The sequence below is a fragment of the Centrocercus urophasianus genome, unplaced genomic scaffold (assembly GCF_019232065.1).
Source record: "Centrocercus urophasianus isolate 14NV4802_14NV808 unplaced genomic scaffold, USGS_Curo_1.0 seq_11, whole genome shotgun sequence".
Taxonomy (NCBI): domain Eukaryota; kingdom Metazoa; phylum Chordata; class Aves; order Galliformes; family Phasianidae; genus Centrocercus; species Centrocercus urophasianus.
This window is the reverse complement of record NW_024884253.1, coordinates 41,376,771-41,394,928: the sequence shown is the minus strand read 5'-3', so window position 1 is coordinate 41,394,928 and position 18,158 is coordinate 41,376,771. Positions and strand designations below refer to the sequence as shown.

Below are 18,158 nucleotides of genomic sequence, written 5' to 3'. Positions count from 1 at the left end.
CCTTTGAACATCACTTCCAGTCCTGTTTTGCATTGATCCACCACTGGAAAATTTCAGCATAACCTGAAGTTCTCAAAGCTGGATCCTACGTCACTGAGGTCAGTGACAAGTTGCATTGATGGTGCAGGAATTCCTGCAGGAATAGGTTCCCACTTGGGTCCATGTATCTTAGGAAGCCTTGGAGAAATCACACACTGAAAGGACTTTCTAAGTATTCGAACTCCTGCTGCCTTTTCTGATTGCTTCTTCTTGGTCCTTGAAGAGACAGTACTTTTGACCGTAGAGGATGTGTTTTCTGTAATGCCTTGAAAACCTCTACACTAGTCAAGATTCTTGCCCATTACGATATTTCTGGGCCAGGTCTTTGCCATCCTAATGCTGATGTCCAATAGAGAAAACTGGGCATAACAAATAATGTTTTACAGCAACTTCCTCTCAAATTATACCAAAAAGGCAAAAAACAATCTTCAAATTACCAGATATATTGTGATTTCATTCATGTGGAACGTGGTCAGAACCTGCCTGTTCATCTCCAAGCAGCCTGTGACTCCCAGGAAATACAGGATGTGGCCATTTGGCATCCCTTCTTGGAAATGAGGCATTTCAATTGATATTTCCATTTTCAGTTGTTATAACAAGTAAAACATCATGAGATCATTCTTTTAAAACTCTACATTGAGTTATTAGTTCTAAACATGCAGGATATAAAATACATAAAGACTAGAAAGGGTAATAACTCCACAGAGTTATTTAGTGTGTTCTCTTGAGAATGGAGTACACAGAAGTTGCAATACGCAGAGAGGATTTGTCTGATGTAGTGTTTGCTGTGAATTCGTTTATCACAATACACTTAAGTCAGCATGGCAAGAGTCACACATTTATAGCATGTCCATGTTGCAGCACGTGTGCCATCAAAGAGTGCAATAGAAAGAGGAGGAAGATAGTGTAGAAAATGGGATAATAGAAGGGCTTTTCCAAAGAAGTTACATTCATAAATCCAGTATAACATTACTGCCAGATTGTTTCATATAAGCAGCTCTAGAGATCTGTAAATGTACAGTGCGCAGGTACTGCTTCCAAGGTGATTTCCAGGTTTTCAAGTTCAGTGCTTTTTTCTTCCTGCTCAACCACCTTCATTGAATTCCTACTGCCCTGCATCACTTTCAGTTGAAGGTCATTTTCCAAGGACTCACATTCTTGAGGGTGACATCTCATTGTGCTAAACCTCTCCTGGCAGCATTTTGGATAGCTTTTAAAACATACAAAAGTATGACTGCCCTTTTCAGAGGGGAAATAAGAACATCCTTCCATAATCGGAAGAGCATTACAGCTGGATTCATTTTTGCCCTTAAATGTTCTCAAGCCAGTGTTGAAAGTTGATCTGTAGGTCTGCAGCTCCTTGACACAAAAGCAACACCTGACACATAACTGTTGGAGAACTGTGAAATCTTTGGCAACGATAGTTCGGAAATTGGGCTTCAGAAGAAGATGGATAATGGGATTGTAGAGAGTGGAAGACTTTGCGAAGACAGCTGGAATAGCAAAGGCTAAAGGAGGAATCTTATCTATCGATCCAAAAGCTGCCCACATGGCAATGATGGCATAAGGGCTCCAAGCAGCAAAAAATCCAATGCACATGGCAATACTCAGCTGGTAGACAAAAAAAAAAAAAAAAAAAAGAGAGAGAGAGAGAGAAAGCAGTGAATTAAAAAATTGCATGCATGAGAAAAATAGCTGCTGAAATAGTATATGAATAAAACACTACCTGCTTAGTCCTCCCAGTATATCTCAACTGCTCTCCAAACACATATTTGTCTGGCAACTTAATTCTGACCGAGACTTAGTTCTGATTATAACTTCTAGAGTTAAAACATATCAGCTTTTACATTCCATTTCTTCTTCACTGAACTATCACTAAAATACTTATTATACCAAAATAAAATACAGCATAAAAAAAACCCAAAAGATACCATTCTGAGGAAACTTTGGACTGTATTGCAAAGTTGTTTGTATCTACTTTCTAGTTCACAAGCAATGCTAGTTTTCCTGACTAGGGAAAGTCTTCCATAATTTTTTTGTTTGTACTCAACTGGAGTCATGTGCAGACATACAGCAGCCAAAAAGCAGATTAATCATGAAGGTGAATCAAACTAATGAATTTAAATTAACCTCTATCTTAAAATTATGTGTGCTACTAAGCTTTATCAAAAAAGCTTGACAAAGGCATTAAAAAAAGTTTTTTGGTATAAATTATCACAGAGATGTGTGAAATGAAACAATAAATATTGGGTTTATAGTAAATACTGGGAAATCTAAACTAAACTGTAAGCTTGTACAGGCAGATGAACATCCAGTGCATCATTCTAAGCCTGTTTTATAAGTGAAGTACATGTACATTTTACAGACAGAAGTAAGAATATTCATGCTTCTGAAGGAGCTTCAGAAGTCCATGTTTGCCAAAAGTACATATTTACAAATGAGGAAGATAGTGGAGAATGTATTCCCTTTAGAGTAGTATCAGATATAAAAAAACAGATAAAGGAAGTACTTTTGTTTCAGCTGCTAATTGTGCCACCTGCCTGAGCTGCCCTCTTCAAGTGTGAGTATAGAGCTGCTAACTAACTCCATTAACTGCAAATCTAACACTTTTCTCAGTGAGATACTGACTGTAGATTAAAGGTTGCAAAAATTGTAGGTTTTTTGATTGTGAGAGATTGCATGGTTGTACTCAGTGCGAGTCTGAGACGGGCATTGAGAGCTGAACACAAGCAGAAGGCACATAAGACTCTTTTAAGGCATAGAAAGCCACTCAAAATGCTATTATTTTCTCCCTGACTTTAGTAGTTTCACAAACTTTATTTTGCAAGAAGAAACGTATGGCGATTATCAAGAAACATATAACACAAGTTTGATGAGGAACGTCTGTGGTGACTGTTTCGGCTATCAGGCTAAAATCTGTTCATGAATTTGCATATGTCCATAGGAAATAATTCACTCCAATAGTTCTGTAGAAGAAATTTCCCTTTCATTGGTAGTAACCGCTGGTTCACCTGAATTCCAAAGCTAAATATGGCAGAATTGAGAAACAAGACATTTTGATAGAATAAGACTAGTTAAAAAAAGGCAAAGACATACGATGGGATTAACTTGATTTTTCTTTCTGTACTGCTCTATTTCATTACATTAGCTGAAGGTCTGGTTCTACCTGTGGAAAAGCCAGCACCACGTCGATTTTGTGATTCTGAACTATCCATGGCCAGTATAAAAGGCTGAGACAAAAAGCAGTTTCTGTGGTAAGCAATATGCCTCGGCCCTTTAGAGTCACATTAGGAAGAAATGGATATTAGAATTGATTGGTTCATTTCCCAGATGGCTTATTTATGGTAGCAATTAATCTTCAAGACTGCAATAGGTTTTGCTTTGTTTCTGTGAGAAGGCATTTGGCATGTACTTTTAAGGCGCTCTCAGCCAAGTTCCCCAAAGGCATCAGTACAGCATTTAAAACAAAATGAACATTCACCTTGCATAACTTTGGCTATCCAAAACTTCTGTTCTAAGCCAGTAAAGATTCTACACAATATCAAAGGAAAGAGAAAGCAAGTGATATCATACAAAGATATATGTCTAAAGTAGAATGTGATGGATGGCTTTCAGGTCTTTGTCACTGTCAAGTTCAAGGATGAACTTAAGACACCTAATTTTAAGTGAAGTGCACCTGAACAAAAGGAAACTTATTTGAGATACTTGAGCATATCAACAATGCGTATGCATAGATGCATCCAGAAAGAGACTTTATTACTATTGTCATGCCACATACTGAAATGTCTTGAGTTTAAAGTGCCTGCACAGCACCTGATACTCTCCCCACAGTAAGAAGTATGAGGAGTGGTCTAACCAGTGATGTCAGCATCACTGGTTAGATGGGATGAGATGGTTAGACTGGTGAAATGGAAAAAAACATCAAGATTTTCATGAGTAGAATAAAAGAGAAGAGTGTTGGTGAGGCAATTATAAAGTAAAATAGTGAGCATTCACAAGAAATACAAGGAAGGATACCTTGATGCTTTTGCAGGCAAATAAACCGACTGTCACCATTGCCACTGCTGAAATGCATCACCCACCATCTCACTGTACTCGCATCCACTGTCCAGTCTCCATAAAAGTTCAGCACTGATGAATGTCAGTGGGTGACATTTTTTTCCACATGGAAGAATTCAATTCCACGTTCACACTTCTGTATCAGACACCATTGTGTCAAACTGAGCCTCTGCTGCCATCTGTCACACAGTAACAAAATGTAATGGAATACTGGTGGAAAGGTTCAATCCCTACTGTCACATCACCAACATCTGCCCCTGACATACTGGGCCAGCATAATAAAATTGGAGGTATTAGTTTTAGATCAGACCCCATAGATGAGGCAATGAGAAAGCCATTAGAAAAATATTTTTTTCTTTCCTTTCACTTTTACAGTAATTGCTATGTGTGAAACTATTCTTCTGAGAATAGGAAGTCGTTCCTAAGAATTGTTTCTGAAAGGGAGTGTGGAACTGTTTTCAAAATCTCAGATTTGTCCAAATGCATGCTTATAAATAGCAAATTAATTCCTTTGATTCAAATATTTGTATGCCTCAAGGGACTATTACAACCTCTATTTCTTCTTCTGTAAAATAATAAACCAGGGAATCAGTGCATTGCTAAAATGGAGCAAGTAGAAAAAGAAATGAGAGATTCACAGGCTAAGTTTTGAAAATTCATGCTGTGAATTTTACTCCTCCCTTTAATCAACAAAGCACCAAATAATAAAAATTAAAATAAAAATGGTAAAATACTGTTACAGTACCATGACTCAAAGAAATAAATCCCCACCTAATTCATATTGATGTCTGTTCCCAAACAAGTCAATGGGCCTCTTTCCAGTAATCACCCTTCTTTCAGGAACTTGGAACAGACTTTTGGCTGGGCTGTTTTCAAGCAGCCTGGCATTATTTTGTTCACCTTTTGTTTTGCATTTAAGACAGTCTCACGATATCTGCTCAACTTCACAGTGCTGAGTTGTGCAATATGATGGCAATTCTTCAGCTGTCTTGCTAAAATACGATTAAAAACATTCTTAATTCTATCCAATTGCCCAAATTATTTTGGTTGCTTTCTATTTTTGAGTCTAATCTTCAGCACACAGCTTACAAAAAAGTACACGTTAAGTGATAACCCCTCTCCTGTACTCAGGATAACACATATTGGCTACAATTCTCAGTAAAAACGATGTGCTAATATAGCATCAGTTTTTATTTAAAATACATACAGCAGCTATGTATTTTCAGTAAAATCCATAGTTCTTGCTTCATAAAATAACTTGGTCACTATGTGGATGGGCCAGTATACAGAATCACAGATACTTACATTCAGAATTATGATGAATGAAATACTGAATAAACACAGCCTCCTTTTGCACTGCCCTAGGGCCATTGAAAGCACAAGGGTGAGGAAAATCTGGTTTCTGCGGGGGAGTTAGTGCTAGATTTGGGGCCAGATCCCCTCATGGTGGCTTACACCTGCAGAGCTCATCTAACTCTGGATGCTGCCCTCACCATTTTTCATTAAAATACAAAAGAATATAGAGATGTCACTGTATCATTCTTTTAGTGTCCTCTGAGAACACCAGGGAGCTGCACACCCCAGAGCAAGGTACAATAAAGTGTGCCATAGAGAAACAACTACTTATCCAAAGTTTCTGAGAAGCGCAGTCATTTCAGTAACGCATGAAAAGGACAGAGGATGCTACTCTGAGCCAGCTGGCATGGCTGGCACGGAGCACACAGGAGGAAATGCTCCTTGCCCTTTGAGCCAGCCTTTCAGAACCTCAGCCCTGCCAGCTCATCCCTCAGCCACTGCTAAGATGCTTCCTGCTCCCCACAGTGACTCATTAAGAGTAGTACAGGCTCTACACATCACCTCTCCCCTCTGCTCACTGAATTTATGTTAGGGTCAGGTAGCACAGAGCCTGAACTCAACATCTGGGTCCTTGAAGACTGCACGTGTCACACACATCCAGCCTGGCAGACCAACTAGGCTAACCTCCTTTAGTAGCACCTTCTTCAAAAGCCTGCAGGAGCAGAAGCCTTCAATTGAAAATGGCAAATTGTCTCACTGAGCATTCAGAAAGAAAAAAAAACAAACATACCCGAGCCCAGATACAAATATGCAAGAGACAGAAGATAATGAGCTAAGCACCAGGCAAAGCAAGAATGGTTCCTGAATGTCAGTCTTGTGGCTAATTAGGATTGCTGCAATAGCCTTGGTTTGGTAGTTCAACCTTGCTCCAGTTCTCAACAGTAAGGGAAATATCAGCCCTAACTTCCAATCTGGCAGGATTTCTCTATGCGCAAAAATAATAAAACTAGCCAGCTAAACACTCTGCAGACTGGCAGTTTGTTGACCTGTAAAGCCAAAGTATATTGCAATTTCACCATGCAAAATATCCTGAAGTTACAACGGCAGAATCTGAAAAGCAGCTGACAAAAACAACTTACACCAGAAGGAAAGGACTTAAAATGGTATTTCAACAAGCAGAAGTTTGATAACCTGGGAGATGATTAGAGGCCACCTCACACCCCTGATCTGCAAAACTTCCAAATTTAAAAATAATAATGAAAAAAATTGCCTAAAATACCTGGTAATTTTGGTGGTCATTTAGATCTGTAAATCCTAGGGGTTTTATACTCACTATAAATGAATTACACAGACAAATGAAATCAGCTTTTCCTAGGAGGTCTATAGTATTCTGGAAGAGTTTCTTTGGTTGGTTGGTTTTGGTTTTTTATCTGAGCCATGTTCACATAGGCACTTAAAAGCACATGTTTTTGAGCTTTCCACTAGTAATTATAAATTTTTATGCCACACAAAAGTAAAAGCCAATCATAAATGTGATTGTCTATATTACCACAACAGAATCTCAATTTCACCTTCTCTCCAAATGAAACATCTGTATTTCATCACAGCAATCCTTGAACACAAGACACATTTAGCACTGATTTAGTAGGTTAACCATGTTCTCCTATACTTGTCAGAAAGCTGCCTCCACCTTGAATCAATATATAGCCAAGAGTGTAATTAATGCAACTGTATGTTTGACATTAAGACTGTGGCTTCATGCAGATGCTCTCCCTTCACAGTGGCAAATCCAACGTTCAGAAGCAGCACGCTGACCACTAAACCCTAAATGGCTTTGAAATGCCTGCAACAAATTGTAATGTTGCTGCACCTGAAAACCAAGCATCTATTTAAAGTAAAGAAAATCAAGAGAGGGATTGAACAGCCATAACATGCCTGTAACTTCAGGAGTAGGTTTATCCACTGCAATGAAGCTTTCAAGCCTGGGATCATGTATTCTAAACCATAGGTCATCTTTGAAGAGCAACATTTATCCAGTTTTATTTCCACTGCATTTCACACTAAGTCCGTAGGTCTCCTCAGCTGTAGCTAGCTGCAGTTTTCAAATTTGCAACAGTGGATGCACTTCCAGTTTCAGAAGAGTGTAACAACCTCAGTTTTTTTGTGTGGTAAGAAATCTTAATGATAAATAATTCAATTAGGATTTTTTTAAAAGTACTGTAGAAGCCCAATTTAAGCCTTCTTAACCTCCAGGATGTGTATATTTTGTTGTTTCTCTGCCAATCATTATATTTCATGTTAAGAACAAAATCAAATACTGTTTCCTCAATAAACAATTTTGAATATGAAACATTGCAAATTTTTCAGCCTTCCAGTCTACCAAATGATATTTCAGTATTCTAAAGCTTATGCTTCAAATCCATCACAAATTACAACCTCAAAGGAATAATAGTTACACGCTATAATATCTATCCAAAGGCATACATAAAGTCTGAATTAGAACAAAAAATTGAACACAACTTCCCAGGCTAAAGGTCTATCCCTTTGTGACTTTAATCTTAGTGTGCTGTGGAGCATTGGGAGATGATATTTGAATAAATATTTGGTGAGATGTGAAGTTACGCTCCCAGCGTTTTTTCTCATGCAACATACAGGAGGAACTTGGATGTGTTTCTGAAACTGCTTAATCCCAAGGAACTCCTGAAGAAGTGGTAATTTTCTACGTCTCAGCTTGCATTCATAATGTTTATCGGCTTCATCTGTATGCCTAAGAGCCTGCTTTGTCCAGAAACTGACATATTCATGCACTTGTGAAGAAAGCAGATGAGAACAGCGTCATCTGTATGCATTTTAATTGATATTTATGTACTCTATAATAATAAAAGCAATTTCAGTAGTTAGCCAACCTTGTAAACTCATGAGCACAAAAACACTAATAGCACTAGACATCTCACATTTGATTTTCTAAAAATCTTGCTATTGTCATTCTAAAGTAGCACAGAAATAAGCCTAAAAGATAGATCTTTTAACGCTGCAAGTACATAATAATGAATGCTATCTGCATTTTATTGCTCTTTTTTATTAAAAAAAAAAAAATTCAACTACTACTAAAACCAACAAATACATCAGTGTAGGACTGAACTTGATGCTATGACCTAGTTACACTTACATGGCTTAGTGAAGAGGTAGCAGCTAAGTGTACAGAGCAATATAGATAAAAGTAAACTGCAGGAACCTCAGAAATGCTTTCAGTAACAGAGGAACCTATCAACAGCAATTACTTGGAACCTTGAAGCATCAGCTGCCAAGCTTTAGGAATCATATATGTGGGCTTAGACTTATTGTAACGGTTTAAGTCTTGCTTTAAGCAACCAGATCACTTTCTGGATTTAGTTTTTCAAGACTAACACACAACACTCAAGCTCTTCAGCTGAAGCTGGATCAGGGGTAGAGGTCAGATCTGACTAAGACTCCTAAGTAACAATTCCTTGATTTCAGAGGCAGTATGGTAAGATCAGAAGAAGAATGGGCTTAAAATTGTCACTAAACTAACAGTAACTACAATTCTTCCAGCTGGAAGATTTACAATTCAACAAATAATCATTCCAAGTTAACCACAACATTGATGTATTTGGGATGGTTTGCTTTTGCAGAACTTCCTAAGCAAAAAATAATCCTAAAGGAGTCCTCTTTTCTCTTCTCTGCTCTTACGAGTTTGACTTAAATCATCCCTCTATTAAATGTCTTCAAAAGATTATTATTTACGTTAAACTACTTATTTTTTGGATTATTATTTCAGGGTGAGACATCTGCAGACAAGTAGTTTCAGAGCAACCCTTGTCAAAGACTATATAATCTAAAAGTGAAGACCAAAGCAGTTCCCAGGATAAAAAAGCAGATAAAAATAGATAACTAAAAAAATTAGAGATGATAAAGAATAAATACTTGTCAGTAGATGACAAGCAATATTCCTAGTGATCCAGCATCATACCAGCATTAACCTATATGATATTTCAGAATGAGTTTGTGTTAACATCACAAAGGAAGTGATGGAGAAGACTGTACTCATTTTTCCAGTTTTTATTAGAAGGAACTCATAAGAATGACAAGTAATGCTGAGCAAAATATGCATGACATTTTTGAGCATTTACAAGCCTATAGAGTAAGCAGAATCTAAGTCTCATCGACGAAGATTAGTCAATTAAGCTATGAAGAGTATTAAAAGTTAAAGAATTAAGGGATTGTATCCTGCAGTTCAGTGAAAGATGTCAGAAAACAAATACGTACTGCAAATTTGGACTTGAGGTGGGGATATACATAAAAGCTTTAGTAGGAAAATGTTTCATCTAAGGGTTTTTGCAAATAACGAGTAAGTAAGACAAGGGAATACCCCTTGGCTCTTAAATTGCTTGTATTGAGGATATTTAGGTTACAAAACCATGCCATAGACAGGAGGATATCATTTCCCACAAAGATTAAAACCAAGAAACTCAAAGAGCCAGACCAGGCAGACTAAGATGTCTAGAGCAGCTATTCTGGTAATTCAAAGAGAGATGTCAGAGAGTTCAAACTTGTTACTTGTTTTCCACAAGTTCAAACTTGTGGAAAACAGAAAGCAGATGGTCTGTGTAGAAGCACATCTCAAAGTATCGACATTCCCAAACACAGTGAAAATATAAAGGCAAGCAGACTCCAAAAAAAAAGTTGATAAGAATACTTAGCATGTAGAAATAATGAGAGAAATTAGAGAAGGGTTCATGGAAATAAAGAAAAGACAAAGATTAGACACAATTAATAGAATCAAGAAGTAACATTCTCTATCCTCTCAAGAAGCATATTGTCTACAGAATGAACTACACCTAATGCAAAGCTACTCATAATACAGTATATTTACTGTTTAGTTTATTTATTTACTTTCTGGAATGCAGTTTGGCAGCAAGAAACAAATATCCAGAACAAATTCTGTGACTAGATTTAATTTTGCTCTATGAGCCAGTGAAATACAAACCTGAAAAGCCTTTGGTTCAAAAAGTATTTATGAAGATACACTGTTATGTGACTTTTGTCCTGTGTTCAGTTATACAGAAATGAATTTGATTTTGTTTCTATTTTTAACAGTCTTTAATGATAATGGATCCCATCAAATGTCTGTAACTGGGCGAACAGAATTCACTCACTCAGAAACATCATGACTTTCATAAACAATGGTGCATGCTTAGCATAAGGCTGAAACTCTCCTCCAGAGAGGGCTCCAACTTTTCTTTCAATCAGAGATGGCATTATCAGGATTTCATTAAATGATATTACTAGATGCACACTTTGCTGTCAACACCTGACAGAGTTCCTACTGACATTGATTTTAGAGTATAAATAGATACACTTCTGTGTGAAATGGCTTTTGAAGGTCTACTGCAAGAGGGAGCGACTGTAAAGCTTTAATAAAATAGGCTCCAGGGAGATGCAAAATAGTAGAAGCTAAAAAGAGACTGATTATAGGAGACCTCACAAACATGGAGAAATAAAGTATTTTGGGAACATCAAAAAGACAGCCTGAACACCAAGACCCAGCACTAGAGATTCACTGTTAAGAAATGTTCCTTATGCTTATCAGTGATATCTGAAAAGGCAGAGTCTTTTGTACAGTAAAGCACTTACTCTTTTATTTACTGTTTCCAAGTTTCACTCCATGTTCAATCATTTTCAAGGCATTTAAAAGTCTAGATTTTTTAAAGAAATGTTCCAAATAATTTCTTTAAGTATTAAATCTCAGTTTTCACCAACAAGGAAGCTTAAGGTGAACTTAATTATCATCCCCCAGAAGCAGCTGTATTACTTGCGTGTTTAGCAATTCATTGCCATAGAGCGAAACTGCACAAAACAATTCTGCTTTCTGAAGTGAAAATACAGTAAGGACTGAATTTTCCTTCTTTATTTTCTTCTCTGGAATTTTTCGTTTTTTGAATGGTGCTGCCCAATTGCAGCAAAAACAGTTTGTCAAAGACTAACTTTTAGATACCTTGACAGTAATGGTTTGCACGTTGTTTATCCTGGTGGGACCCGAGACATGCTGCTCCACTGCTCTCCTGGATTCTTTCACAGTTACCAGAATAAGTGAGTAGGATGTGAGAATTACTCCGCAGGGGAGAACAAAGCAGAAAACAAAAAGAACGACAGTGTAAGACATGGACATGACTTCTACATTGGTGGATTGCCAGTCAATGCAGCAAGCTGTGCCATAGGGCTCCTCTCCATATTCTCCCCAGTGAGCAAGGGGTGAACAGGCAAATATTGCTGCATAGGTCCAAGCACAGGCTATCAGTATTTGTCCGTGTTTTCTCCTGAACCTGTTGCCTGGAAGACACAAAACAATCAGTGAAGATCAGCACACAGCAGTACTGTAAGCTCCAGTTAACTGAACAAGTCAAAAGTCGATGGAGAGGATCTTGTATTGCCCACTGGACATTTCCTTTTTTTCTTTTTTCCTTCTCTCAGGAATAATACTCTGTAACCTACAGAATGCTTCTCAAAATATTGTCTGCAAAACAACTAAACACAAGCAATTGATCCACAGAGTACACCAGCCATTACACTAAAAGAAACTCTCATTCTTTTTTCTATCTGAACAAGATGTCAGGTAGGGTTTTTGTTTTAAACACAAAATTCAAGCATTTTGAAGAGCACAACAGTGTAATGAAGCCTTGCTATACAAGTAGAACTCACAGTGGACTGCCAACTTCAGAGTCACAATATGACTGGACCAAGACTAAGATAAGTTTTGGTATTTTTTTGGACACAACTTTCAGAGTCTTTACAAGAAGTGCATATCAGGACTACTTTTTTTTTAAATAAGGAAGCAGGACAAAGGTATAACAGTACCCTCCATTCAAACAGTAGTTTAGAAAAATAAAACTCTCAGCAGAAATGTATTTATTTCCTGACTTAGGGTTAATATTATTAATAATGCATACCTTTGGGAAAAGAAAAAATGAGTTTTTACTATAACAACAGAAGATTTGTGTGAATGCTCTAAAGAAGACTTTGTTTCTCAGGTCTTGCTTCCAAATTTACACACACACTATTTAAAAAAAAAAAAAAAAAAAAAAAAAAGGCATGTCTTATAAAACTATATGGAAACACTGCTGAAATCTGAGCTCTTGAGAAATGTAAAAGATATAAATAAATATATGAAGATATTTACTAAAACAGAAAAATATTTAAATGCAAGTCTGTACTTGAAGATTGACCTATGCTGCGCTGAGAAAGCAAGTGGGTAAATGTGACAATTAGATTGTCTTTAAATCACTGTTAGCTCTACATTTCCCTACCTGCAGCTGCTTGCTTCTCAACCACAACAGAGGGCCTCACTGTAACAGATAAGCAAAAAGTATTACCCCTAAAATGTAAGACTTACAGAACATGAGGGATGTGTTGCCAGATGAATGGTGTACCAGAAAAATTTAATCTGTAGCAATATTTATATTTGATCCAAATTGTTCAGCTGCTAAATCAGCATTTAGAATTCCTATGATCTGTATTCCTCAGATGCTCAAAACCATTAACCAGCTAGCACTTTTCTCTTAAGTAACTCAGTCTGTCTGCCAAAACTCACTGATCCTTTTAGTCTGACTTTTTATTGATTGGAAGTTCTGTTAAAAAGTAAGGATGTTATTTGGAATAGAGGTTGGCAGAAAGAGGAATAGCACCAGTTGTTATATCAACATAAATCTAAATGAATAAGTATCTAAATGTAGCAATGAACTCTGAAAACATTCATTTACTCAGGCTAGCCCTGTTTCAGCTCAGAACTCATTTCATGCCACCAAATTGACACCCAGAATTAAAAGAGATTTAGAGTGATTACTTGCACATATAATTATGCAAGATGGGCAATAGCTGTTATAGTTAGATCTTAATGATCAGAGGAAAAACGCATTGTTTGACCAGATGTAAAAGAGCTCTGCTATAAAAGTAGTCTCTAGGATACAAAACTTGGAAATGATCATCTATGTTCACATGAAAAATGGAGATCTTAGACAAAAACAGTAACTCACCATAAGCTGGAAAGCAAATTTTGAGGCAGCACACAACACTCAGTAATGTCAGTGTCGACAGACTGCAGATCCCAAAGAACACCCCACAGAATGCATAGAACAGGCAAATGTGTTTCCCATACAACCACCTAGCAAATAAACATGAAATTGACAGTTAGATGCTATCCTTCTTTTTCAAGCATAATACAAAATTGTAGAAATACATTTATAGCTGTTTTCTTAAAAATAAATAAATAAACTTGCATTATCAAATTATTTGCTGATCGGTAATCACCTACAGAAGAGGCTCTCAGTCAAAAAATCTTACAGCCAGCACAGTGGTTACATTTTCCCTTAGTATTATGATTTACACTTAAGCCTTTTTATTTTTAAGAAACAAAGCACTGTTTTAATAATAAAGATTCTGGAAAAAAAAAAAAAAAAAAAATCAATCTTCTCATCATAGTAGGCCAAGGTTATAAGTTAATGCTTTTTTAGGTATTTTTTTTTATGTTTCATCAAACCAACAGATTTTGTTGTGAAGGTTTTCCAGAGGAAGAGGAATTTGATGAGGAATTTGATCTGAACCACTGCACCTCCTCATTTTCTACTCAGAAATACACAAGATTTGTGGTAGTAGTAATCAAAAGATTGTGAAGACAGACTCCACTTAGCATAATTAGCAATATATTAACCAAGCTTTTAAGAAGATCACAAAAATCAGATGTGTAACAGTAATTGTTGATTGAATTCATGTGGATAAAGAGGAAAGAAGTGGGAAAGGAATTGGAAAGTTCTAAATTCAGAGTGTTGGCTTAAAATATTTTTAAATTTAGGCATAACAAATACATTCCATTTTATTTTCATGCTACCAAATTTTACTGCACAAATTAAGAGGAGGAAAAAAAAAGCATTTCACCATCAGTGCCCATGAAGAATAAATGCAGTATGTAGAGGATGCTTAGAACAAAATCTTTGCAGCCTCTCAACCCTGCAGAAATCCAGATGACAGTAATCTCAAATAGATATGAACATTAACACCAATAGCCCACATATCTGCCACTAACATAGCATACTTCTCTCACTCCCTCCAGTTAATTTCAACTATTACAAGAGAAGTAGCAGAGTAATTTAGTCTTCCTCACTGGCACAGACCTCCAAAGCCTGCAGAGGGTGTTAAATATCACGTGCATAGTGAACAAACCTGTGTGAAAGGCTGGAGGTTACAGCTAGTGGGTACAATGTCAGCGTCATTGCAAGGTCACTGATGGCAAGATTAATAATGAAGTATTCTGCTGGTTTCAACAAATGTTTTTTCTTGTAGGAGACATAAAGGAGAATACTGTTCCCACACAAGGAGCATATTCCTGCAGAGAAACATACAACAAGGATTTAGAATTGACTGTAGAATCTAGAATTGAACTAGCTTGGATATAAGGAAAAAGATTTTTATGGTAAGGGCAGTGAAGTACTGGAACAGCTTGCCCAAAGAGACAGTGGATGCCCCATCCCTGGAGACATTCAAGGTCAGTGTAGCTGCAGATGTCCCTGTTCTTTGCAAGGGAGTCAGACCAAATGATCTTCAAGGGTCCTATCCAATTCAAACAATTCTATGAAACATTTGCTTTATCCATCTTTTATTTTCCTGCACAGGAATGATGTATTACCACAGCCAGCATAGTTAGCCATTGTAGTTATTTATTAGATTAACTTGTCTCCTTTATTATGTTTGTGACTGTCTCATCTTTAGATTTCAAATATTTTTAGAAATTCCTTACTATCCTTCCTGTTTTGTCTAATCTATCTACAGAGAGGTAACCAATAGTATGAGAGTGGCCATAGGTCTTTAATTGAATTTTATCCACTAAATGACCTGTCAAAAAATGCTTTACTATTAAGTCGGAGATGTTACTCAAGTGATGCTGCTAGTGTTTCCCCAGTTTCAGGTCTACAGTTCTCCATCTGGTAGCCCTTCCTTTCTCTTTTTGAGACCTCTCAGAGGTGCCTGTTATAGCTTCTAGTAGTAACAAATAATACAGCAAGAATGTTGATTAATACATGAAAGAGAAAAATGTAGTTAAGTAATGTTTTTACTAAGTGCAGATGCAACAATTTTCTCTGGGAGTAGCACTTCCAGTAGGAGACTGCCAAGAAACTTAAGAAAGCTACAAATAGACAACAGAGCTACAGCATTAGACAACAGAGGACAAGCCACTCACTCCTTACCTTTAAAGTACCCACTAAAACCTATGAAATTTAGACAATTTCGGAAGATGAGAGAGCAGTCAGAAAGCAGAATTTCAGGCATGCCTAGTGAACTGAAGGATCCTATCATTAATATAGGGTGAAGTTAAGCCACTGAGAAGAGCACAAGTGCTTTTGTGGACCTGTTTGTTCTGGCTATGGAAAAAATATTGTTTTACCTGTAGAATGCAGGGAAGCATAGATACAGAAATTGAGTTTAGCAAGTTGCCTAGATACCTACAGCACAAACCATTGGCTCTTTATACATATAAGAGAATATGCCTCATTTAATGACACTTTCATAGGAAAAAGAAAAGTAATTTCCAGAAGTTCTATAGACTATGTTATTTTCTTTTAAATGAAATGTCAGACTAGCATGTTAGGCAGTGATTCTGAATTCATCTTGCTGGTCTCTTTAAGCCATTTCTTTTGAATTCTAATTCTGAAACTGTGCAAAAATTTTGCAAATAAATTTATAACAACATTTTTGCTGGTGTCAGCAAACAGATCCAAGTACTCAGTCAGAATCAGGCCACTTTCTGTAGTCTTATAAATGCACTGTATCTGTTTTTTGAGCTCTTCGGAGCTTCGACATGGCTGACAGTAGATGCTGGGTGAAAATCTGACAAGTGACTCAGTAATCTGGATGTGGTTGTTTGCCACGGGATTCAGAAAAAGAAAGTTTAAAAGAAAGTTATGAGGAGCACCATGTTGCATGAGTAGCTGCGCACATATGAGGGAGGGGGTACATGGTGTGGGTACAGATGAAATCTTAGCTATTTTAACAGGCAGTTATTTGTTGTTGATATCAAAAACTGAAATAAAGCTACATCAGAAAAATTCAAGTATCTCTGGGAGAAGAAATAGAGTATGATATTTCTGCTGGGAAATTACTTTATTGTTAGCTGAACTAGCTCTGCAAACTCAGGAATGCAAACACTTCAAGAACTTCTCCCTCTAAATTGATCTACATTGTTCAGACAGTTTCCCCTTGGAGTCAACTGTCAGCATACATCTACAATCTAACAGGAGTAAGGCTTATATTCACTTTTCATTATTGAAAGAACATACTGAAGAACTTGCTAATATTTGAAACCATTAAGATGCCAATATTCATTGACAGCTGACAGGGATTAAAAGTCACAGATTCATTTTTTGTTGGCATATTTATCTTGTATTTGTCCCGTATTTCAGGGTCGATATTAGTAGCATTTTTTTCTTTCCTATTAAGGCATTCATTTAACTTCTACATATTTTTTCACCATCTTGCAGAGCACCAGACAGTAGCCATGCTTTGTGTCCTTAGCCAAGGGGTCAGTCATTGCTCTCCAGATGTCGGGGTTGCCTTTCCTTTTCTCTGACTCATGGTTTATTGACCATTACCATTAGGATTAGATCTGAATTTGTTTTCCTCAATTGGACCAGGACAATGGAGGAAAGATTTGCTTCCTCTGTAACAGCAGAGCCCATTTCCCAGAAATCTCACTTTCTAACTCAGTGTCTGTAAACACTGGCCATAAGCCTGATCTTTCTGGCACTTTATTCAGGCCCATAATGACGACAGCTTTTGCTATTTTACTTCAGATACTATAAGGAGTCAGGATACACTGTTCTTTGTTTTGCAACAAGGTTTGGAAAATGAAAAGGGGGAGATTAGGGGAGATTCAGGCTGGACATTAGGAAGTATTACTTTTCAGAAAGGGTGGTCAGGCACTGGAACGGACTGCCCAGGGAGGTGGTGGAATCACCGAGCCTGGGGGTGTTCAAGGAAAGACTGGATGTTGTGTTGAGGGACATGGTTTAGTAGGAGCTATTGGGAATAGGTGAACGGTTGGACTGGGTGATCTTTTAGGTCTTTTCCAACCTTGGTGATTCTATGATTCTATGATTCTATGAAAACTCTCATTTAGATGCAGTGACAGTTATGCAGATACCAAAAAATGCCAGTCTCAAAATCTAGCATACCCGTTCAGTTTTATACACCTAACATTGAATACAGTTTTTGTTCCTAAAACAAAACAAAGGATAAAAACTTCTTAATTATGTTACCCTGTGCTTTTTCCCCCTTATAGAATACAGAGAAGCTTGTCTCTTGTCAGAAACAAATCTGACTTTCAAAGTTGTTTATTTCTCTTTGTTGCACCAAACATAACAAAAGTTCTATAAACATATGTACCATAAAATCAGGCTTACCGAAGACCATATAACATGTTCCAACAACAATATCAGCTGTTTCTGTTATTTTGGACTGGAATGTTGAATTAGCAAAAGATGGGTCCATCTGAAAACAAAAAAAAACAAAACAAGATACAGCATTAGAAATGCAGTAGAAAAGCAAATATCTGCAAGCTCTCTATAGGGCTATAAGCTGTCCTCTGCATAAAGGACAGGAAGAATTTCATTGTATTTTTTGAATTAGCAGTTAATTTACCTAAATAAAGGTTTTGAGGAAGACAGAGCCAGGCTCCTTTCAGTGCCAGGACAAGAGGC

At 37.1% G+C, this 18,158-nt stretch overlaps 1 protein-coding gene across 1 annotated transcript; it reads right to left on the bottom strand.

Moving 5' to 3' along the window:
- Window positions 1-1,038: 1,038 nt before the first annotated feature.
- Window positions 1,039-17,949, bottom strand: LOC122155245 (opsin-5-like). The gene is made up of 5 exons (XM_042809070.1): window positions 17,862-17,949; window positions 14,629-14,791; window positions 13,446-13,573; window positions 11,411-11,745; window positions 1,039-1,650 (listed from the first exon to the last, which is right to left on the bottom strand). The coding sequence occupies exons 1-5, from the start codon at window positions 17,947-17,949 to the stop codon at window positions 1,039-1,041; spliced, it is 1,326 nt and encodes a 441-aa protein (XP_042665004.1).
- Between the last annotated feature and the right edge of the window lie 209 nt (window positions 17,950-18,158).